The sequence below is a fragment of the Carassius auratus genome, linkage group LG48F (genome assembly GCF_003368295.1).
Source record: "Carassius auratus strain Wakin linkage group LG48F, ASM336829v1, whole genome shotgun sequence".
Taxonomy (NCBI): domain Eukaryota; kingdom Metazoa; phylum Chordata; class Actinopteri; order Cypriniformes; family Cyprinidae; genus Carassius; species Carassius auratus.
Window position 1 is genome coordinate 3435824 of NC_039300.1, and position 7837 is coordinate 3443660.

Sequence of the window (7837 nt, forward strand, 5' to 3'; positions counted from 1 at the left end):
TATGTGCCTCTAGAAGCTTGCGTTCTGCAAGTGAACGTTGCTTGATTGTGCCATCCCAAAGAAGCACAAAGTCACTTTTACGGACTTTTAAATTAAATGTTCCCTCCTGGTGGAATGACCTCCCCAACTCAATCCGAGCAGCTGAGTCCTTAGCCATCTTCAAGAATCGGCTTAAAACACATCTCTTCCATCTTTATTTGACCCTCGAACTTTAACACTCACTATTCTAATTCTATTCTTTAAAAATCTAACTACCTTTAGAATCTTTTTGTATTCTATTTTCTTTTAATTTATTATGCAATTGTATGTGTGTGAGTTTGTGTGTGTGTGTGTGTGTGTGTGTGTGTCATGGGGACTGAAAATATCCCTACAAGGTAAAAATTTTCTGGTACCATCCTTGTGAGAAAATTTGGGTCACCATAACATAGGGTATACCAAGCACATACACACACACACACACACCCTTGTGAAAATCAACCATGGCTTACTACTACAAACAAACAAACAAAAAACATTATTAAACATGGTAACCACAACCACTTCGCATTGGTCTGTAGTATGTGCAGATTAGCAGTATCAGTAGACCATATGCTATTACACTGTTCTGCTTATGAAAATTAAAGGGCAATTTTGTTGGAAAAATTAAAAGAAATGCATAGAAAATGGTACACTTAAAACTCTGTTGAATAATGGCTTGAATCATTGTAAAACATATAATGCTTTATTGACACATTTTTTAAGTAGATCTGTTTAACAGGATTTAGATTTTTTTTTTTTTTTAATCTTTTTTTTTTATTATTGATTTAGTCATTCCGATTCCGTCAATGGTTCAGACTCCAGGCCAGTAGGTGGCGGGAATGCACCTATCGTTTGTTTGCCAACCGCCATAAAACACCAAAAGAAGAAGAAGGAGAAGATGAAGAACCATAACGACTAAAAAACTACAGCTCCCATGATCGCTCGCGATGGTATAGTACTTCCGGGGCAGCTGGATCTCTGCGCCCATCGGCTGACGGGACGGAAGGTGGGAGGGTTACATTTTCTCAATTATACTTTTTACAATGGATCAAATTCACATTACAATTTAACGTTGCTATTACATCATAGCGGAGTACAATTAACTACACCCATAAGTAAATTCAGTCATGTACAATTACACTGTTTTCATAAGTTCTAGTTTAAAATCAGGAAGTTTCTTATTGTTTGACTGAGCATTCAGCAGATTTTAAGCGTCGTGTTTGTTTTTTATCATTGTTTTGTGTTTTCACACATCACACTATTTCTCAAGGTTGTGTGATTTGTGTAAACATCTGTCACGCTGCTCCTCTGTTTTTATTTGGACATAAAGCTCTTGCTTATGCTTAACAGATCTATGCCAAACGTATTGCATGCTATACCTGATGCACCTGGAGCAAAAACATAACGTACTCAGCAGCTGAACTGTGTCACTGCTAGCAGATCAAAGTCAGTGTATTGTCTATTCTCTGCTGTAATATCTCAGAGCTGGTGAATGCTGTGGCGATGCCCTTGGAGGTGACGTGGCCCTTCCCACAATGCCCCCGCCTGGGCTGGAGGATATCCAGCAGAGTGATCATGGGGATGGTGGGCTCATACAGTTACCTTTGGACCAGTGAGTATGACGTCTCTCCACATGGACGTACCCTGGCTTGGGGATAAATTGTTTATAAAACTATTTAATAAAAGAGACATATAGATATAGATGTTTGTGAAAGATATTTTCCCAGTTTACGGAGAGATGATAATTTTTAAATCGTACCCTATTCATTGTGACAAAATGTGTTAATAGTTTAACTGGGGTGGATAATTTAATCAGTTGCTTATTATTCATGCAACTGTACATATAACTGTTATAGTTTTCGTTAATAATCATTCCTGTATGGATGATAACTTTGTCGAGTGCTCTTATGAAAATGTAACTACTATACTGATTAAAGCATAGACTTCTCCATGGCTAGTGTTTGCATAGGCTTTTTCATTTCATTCTGTAACCTACTTGTTCTACAGATATGAGTGTACTAGTGTTAAAAGCTACTGTTTTTGGCAGCGTTGCTAAAGTTTCTGAAAGATAATACCATGATATTTTTTGCGTTTCCCTTACCAAATGTGTTATTCTGTCAGCTCTAACCTGTAAGTGCCAGTAATGCATTGTTGCCAGATATTGCTATAAAGTAAATAGAAATAAACCAAAATTATTTCAAATGTTTTGCAAAGAAGATAATAGAAAAATATCGCTGAGCCTAAACTTCCCACATTAAAAACTTTCTAAAGTGTCAAATTAAGTGGAAAAGACAAGTCCAAAATACTTAGAATTACTTTATATATTACTTTATATTATAGCAGGATCTGGGCGCTCTCTCTAGACTCGTTCACTCCTCCATCTGACAGAGATTAGTTTCATTCCATAAATGCTAAACATTGTTGCAAACATTCTAAGCTGAAATATACAATCAGACATTCATGTGGGGAGTTTTAAACAGCAAATTAATAATTCAGAGGACAAATTACATTTTTGAACATGAAAACTCGGTGACCTCAAAGACCTCGGTGACCTCAAAGCTGGCTACGGACCTGTTTCTCCACATCCAGATTTGGAATAATGTGTATTATAAATTATAAAAAAAGGTAAATTTTACCCTAATTTATCTGTTTGTGCAGATTATTTGAACTCTTTGGTGGTGCACAACCAGGATGTTTTGTTGGACCTGGTTGATGAGCGTCCCAAGGACACGCCTCTGATCACAGTGTGCAATCATCAGTCCTGTATGGACGATCCACACATCTGGGGTGGGCAGAGCTTCACATACCTGCTTTTTAAATTATAATATCATGGCTTAAAAAAAAAAAAAAAATCACATTCTATATAACTGAGATAACGCGTTTTATAGTAGATTTGTCAGTTGAACGTGTAAATGCATTGATAGTGTTTGTTCACATTCTGATGTCAGGGGTCCTGAAGCTCCGGCATCTGTGGAACTTTAACAGGATGAGATGGTGAGTGGATGAAAGCAGAATCTGGAGACTCGTGTTAAAGTGTTTCATCGTGTTATATGGTATCATTTGTTATCTGTGTGTGCTCAGGACACCTGCTGCCTCTGACATCTGTTTCACAAGAGAACTACACTCCAGATTCTTCAGCAGAGGGAAATGTGTGCCTGTTGTTAGAGGTGAACTCATCTGAGCCCATCTTATTTCCCACAGTTTCTTTTTTTTATGACTAAATTAAACAAAAGTAAATTAAAAATGGATGGACTGTATTTAAAGTATTTAAAATGATTTGACTGCCATTGGAGACGAGTACCTGCGTTTAATATGTATGCAGGATAATCTTGGTAATTATGGTTTGAAAGAGATAGTAAGAAAGATTTGAAACACACACTGATAGAAGAAGAGGAATTTATCTTACTGCAGCTGACTTTTAATGTTATAATCATGAACACATGCTAAATAATAATAATATAATAACGTGTCAGTGCTTTCTTTTCATCTAATTTATACATTAACCAAGTATAAAAAACATATGAGGAGACACTGGAGTTGATAAGGTTTTTAAGATTTTTTTTTCAATTTTATTGTGTGTGTTTGTGTGTGTGTACCTTTTTTTTAAAGCTATATTTCATGGAATGCATTAAACTGTCCTGTGTTTTTAGGTGATGGAGTATATCAGAAGGGAATGGATTTCCTGGTGGAAAGGCTGAATCAAGGGGAATGGGTTCACATATTTCCAGAGGGTACAGACAGCAGAGGACACTCATAATTTTAACCTCAACATTTGTTTATGGTACAAGTTGAAGGAAATATGGTACATTTCTCCTCCCAGGTAAAGTTAACATGACTGGAGAGTTCATGAGGATAAAATGGGGTAAGATATATGCTCCAGTAATAGTTTACTAGTTTTAGCCTGATTGGTTTGGTTGTTAATCAAGTAAATCCTTCTAGGAGTCGGGCGTTTGATTGCAGAGTGCTCTCTTCACCCAATCATTTTACCTATGTGGCATGTAGGTAAGCTAGGCACATACACGTTCAGATCACATAAGCTGTTATCATAGCACATAACTTTATGAATTCATATTTGAGCACATGTTTCTGTACAATATTTTTTCAGGTATGAATGATGTTTTACCAAATCAAGCGCCATACGTCCCTCGAGTTGGACAGGTTAATGCATATTTTGCTTGAGTGATGTGTCATACCTGATATTTTTCACTGTCACAGTTTTGACTCTGAGTGTACTTTTCTTTTTGCAGCGAATAACTGTTGTAGTTGGAAAGCCGTTCACTGTCAGACATCTGGTAAATGCCCTGAGAGCTGAAAACACAAGTCCGGTAGGTGGCAGAGGGTTTAAAAAGTTAATAATAATAATAATACGAATACTAATAGTAGTAGTAGTCTTACAGTTGAGTAAGACATTATTTTTATCTTCAGATGGAAATGCGGAAAACACTGACAGACTTTATTCAAGGGGAGTTTCTCAGTTTGAAAGCCCAGGCGGAGGCGCTTCATCACAGGATTCGGAAACACTCGTGACCCCTGAAGGGACGTTTTACAGGTTAAAGGGCTATACAGGACATTACCCATTAGTTAACCCGGGCCTTACAACTCAGCATAGACACTGAGGAGAACTACACCATAAGAGGTTTACGGCATCCTTTTAAGTACATTTATATCCATGGGCGTCCATTCATTTATATGTGGACAGTCAGACATGGGCTAAAGAAGGACAGACATCTTTTCTTTTTTTTTGTAAAGGAGTTACACCTCTATAGAGAAAGTAAATTTCATTTTGAGCAATGTGCAGGACCTCAGGAGACATGCTGTGTATATCAGTGACTGGAAATGCCTTGTAGACTATGAAACACGATATTTTGCAGTCTTACACGGTCATTTATTTTATTTTAATTGTACAGAATCCTTCACCCATCAAAAATAGCGTTAGCATTTAGAACGATGAAAGTAATTTTTTTTTTTTTTTTTTTTTTTACATCCTAGCCTGTCATTGAGTCATTCTCTCTTATTTCCTAAACACCTGAACATGTTAGATTTCTATGCACAGTTGTCATAGCTGGATCAGTGATTATAGTGACAACAGTCAAATTCTTGATTTGAAGTGGGACTGCTGAAGCACTTAGTATTTTTTTTAAATTACAGATTGAGACATTTTAAATGGAAGATATTAGCTGTTAGATTTTTTATATTTGATGCACTATTTGAATGCAAATACCCTGTAAATACAGAATTATTTCAGAATAGACCTATAGGAATTTGTGCCCATTTCGGGATATAATAATTACCGTTTATACCATGTCAGCTGATGAAACAGACAGAATATTTTAAAATCTTTCCAACAGTAAGTGTGTGGTTTTGAGATCCATCTTTTCACACTGAGGACAACTGATGGACTTGTATGTAACTATTACAGAAGGTTCAAACGCTTACTGATGCTCCAGAAGGAGACACCATGCATTAAGAGCCAGGGGGTGAACGTATAATGTGTATGTGTGTTTATTAGATAAATCTGATCAATCTAAAAGGCATGGCATACATCCTTCTTGCACAATGCACACTATACAATAACATATATCATAATATACAGTGCAAAATATAGACCAAATAACAGAACATATGAAGGATTACAGAAGAGAAAAATATGATCCACTTTACAATTCTATAATAGTTGTCATCTGAGCTTTTTTATTGGAGGAGAATTTTGAAGTGATGGCAGTAATAAATATAGATCAGAAGTTAATATTTTGCAGCTGGATTTAAATGGAGGGTATCTAGATTTGTGGACTTGGTATTTACCCATCATACATATAAACTTTAAGACATCATCTAACTCCTTATTATCAGAAATATCAGAATGGAAAATAACCTTACAAATGGAAATATAGCTGGTGTAAAACAAGAAATAGGTAAGTTGATATTTGAAGCCAGAATTGTTAAGAATAATAACAGAAATCGAGTAAATGTGAAATAGATACTTCTTCCTCTTGGCAGAAAGAGCAGAGTGGAGAAATATGGTTAAATTGACTTAGATACCAATTACAAGGGTAATGATGAATGATTTTAAAATGCATTTCTTTAACTTTATTATTAAACAAAACTGCATTTGGCACAGTCCACCTTAAAAAAAAAGTGATGTTTGGGTAAAGTGCTAACCATTTTGCCTTAGCTTTAATAACAAAATTGTTGCTAGTAGGCTAATGTATAGAATAGAATAAATAGAATCCAAATAAATTTTGAACCCCATTCATTAAATGTTAAGGTATTAACTGAAATTACTTTTAATAAAAACAACAAATTAAAGGTGGCAGCATTATGTAGGCTAGTCCTTTTTTACTAACCAAATCAAAAATTAAACACTAGACATGATATAAACAAAATACAAGTACAAATATTTTATTGAAAAATATTAAAGCGTTTACAAACTCTTACCTTTTTAATTGCTTTTGGTTTCATAGAAAATCATACAGTATCAAATATAATGCTCCAATACCCCCCCCCCCACCAATATATATATTTTTTGCATGAAAACTTACATTTGTGAATATAAAATTTTGCATGTAAAAAAAAAAAAAAAAGAAGAGATTCATGTGAACGTGACTGTGCTTTTCTTTGCTGTTCTCCAATATGCCAAATACTGAGTATTTCCATAAAAAAACATAATGATTATCGATATTTTGTACAATAAAATCACATACATTTTGCCAAAACAGTTTTACAAAAGGGCAATGCCAAAACAAATGTAGCACAGTTTCAGGGCAACTGACACAAAAAGAGCAACTAAAATCAATATCATATTGAAATTTTACCAAGTAATTTTTGACTGGGTAAATCCTGTGTATAATTTTGAATGATCCTCTCTTAACCTTGTTTTTAATTAAATATTGATTATGTATTAAACTTTTTTCCAAACAATATTGTCTGTTGGTTCATTCCAATATAAATACACATAAAGCAAAGACACAATGCCGCAATGAAATAAAGCTCTTATGTTTCTGTTGTGTGATTTAAGAGAAAAACAGATGTTACCTGTATAAAAACTTTTTATATCAGCCAGAGACCGCCGTTGGATGTTAATTCTTGTCTGATGTCTAAATAACATACAAACTTCAGAAGAAATAGCCCCCAAAGCTTTGGCATAGTCCCCTGGTGTGACGGGAATCTTATAATGTGCCATACTCACCATAAGTAAAAAGATAACCATTAAAATTTTATAACTGATCCACTAATATTGTCAAAGCAGTGTTTCAGATAAAGCCTATATTTCCTCATAGTTCTTCATATAGTATCTATGAGGTGAAAAACTGCTTGTTGCTCAAAGACCATGATAAAAAGGCCCGGCAGTGAAATTCAGCTAGTTTTCCAGCTATTTTATCAATAGCATAATTACAGCTAAGAAAAAAAAATAAAATACCATCAAATTTTGATAGAATATGGGAGGGTGTAAAACACCAATTGGAATTAGAATTTTTTTTTTTTAAGCCAGTTAACCTCATATTTTATGCATTTAGCAGACACTTTTATCTAAAGCAACATACAGTACATTCAGACTATACAGTTTTTATCAGTATGTACATATGTTCATAGGGAATTGAACCCATGACCTTGCTAACGCAACGTTATCACTGAGCCACAGGAACTTTACATGTATTATTTATTGTAGCATAGTCCAAAACATTTAAGCCACCATTCATATGTATTCATGAAAATGTGTCTTGTTATGTAATGATCTAATCAAGATGTAAAGCCATTGCTGCAAAACTAGATGTGTTCAACTAGAAATACCCTATCCCTTAGTAATTAAAACTGTATCCCT

At 34.8% G+C, this 7837-nt stretch overlaps 1 protein-coding gene across 1 annotated transcript; it reads left to right on the forward strand.

The window, feature by feature from the left end:
- Positions 1-870: 870 nt before the first annotated feature.
- On the forward strand, positions 871-6936 carry tafazzin (tafazzin, phospholipid-lysophospholipid transacylase). The gene is made up of 11 exons (XM_026241532.1): positions 871-1024; positions 1502-1630; positions 2677-2805; positions 2967-3012; positions 3100-3185; positions 3669-3749; positions 3839-3880; positions 3958-4020; positions 4124-4176; positions 4266-4343; positions 4444-6936. Exons 2-11 carry the CDS (start codon positions 1522-1524, stop codon positions 4543-4545), a joined length of 789 nt encoding a protein of 262 aa, XP_026097317.1. The 5' UTR covers positions 871-1024; positions 1502-1521; the 3' UTR covers positions 4546-6936.
- Positions 6937-7837: the final 901 nt, after the last annotated feature.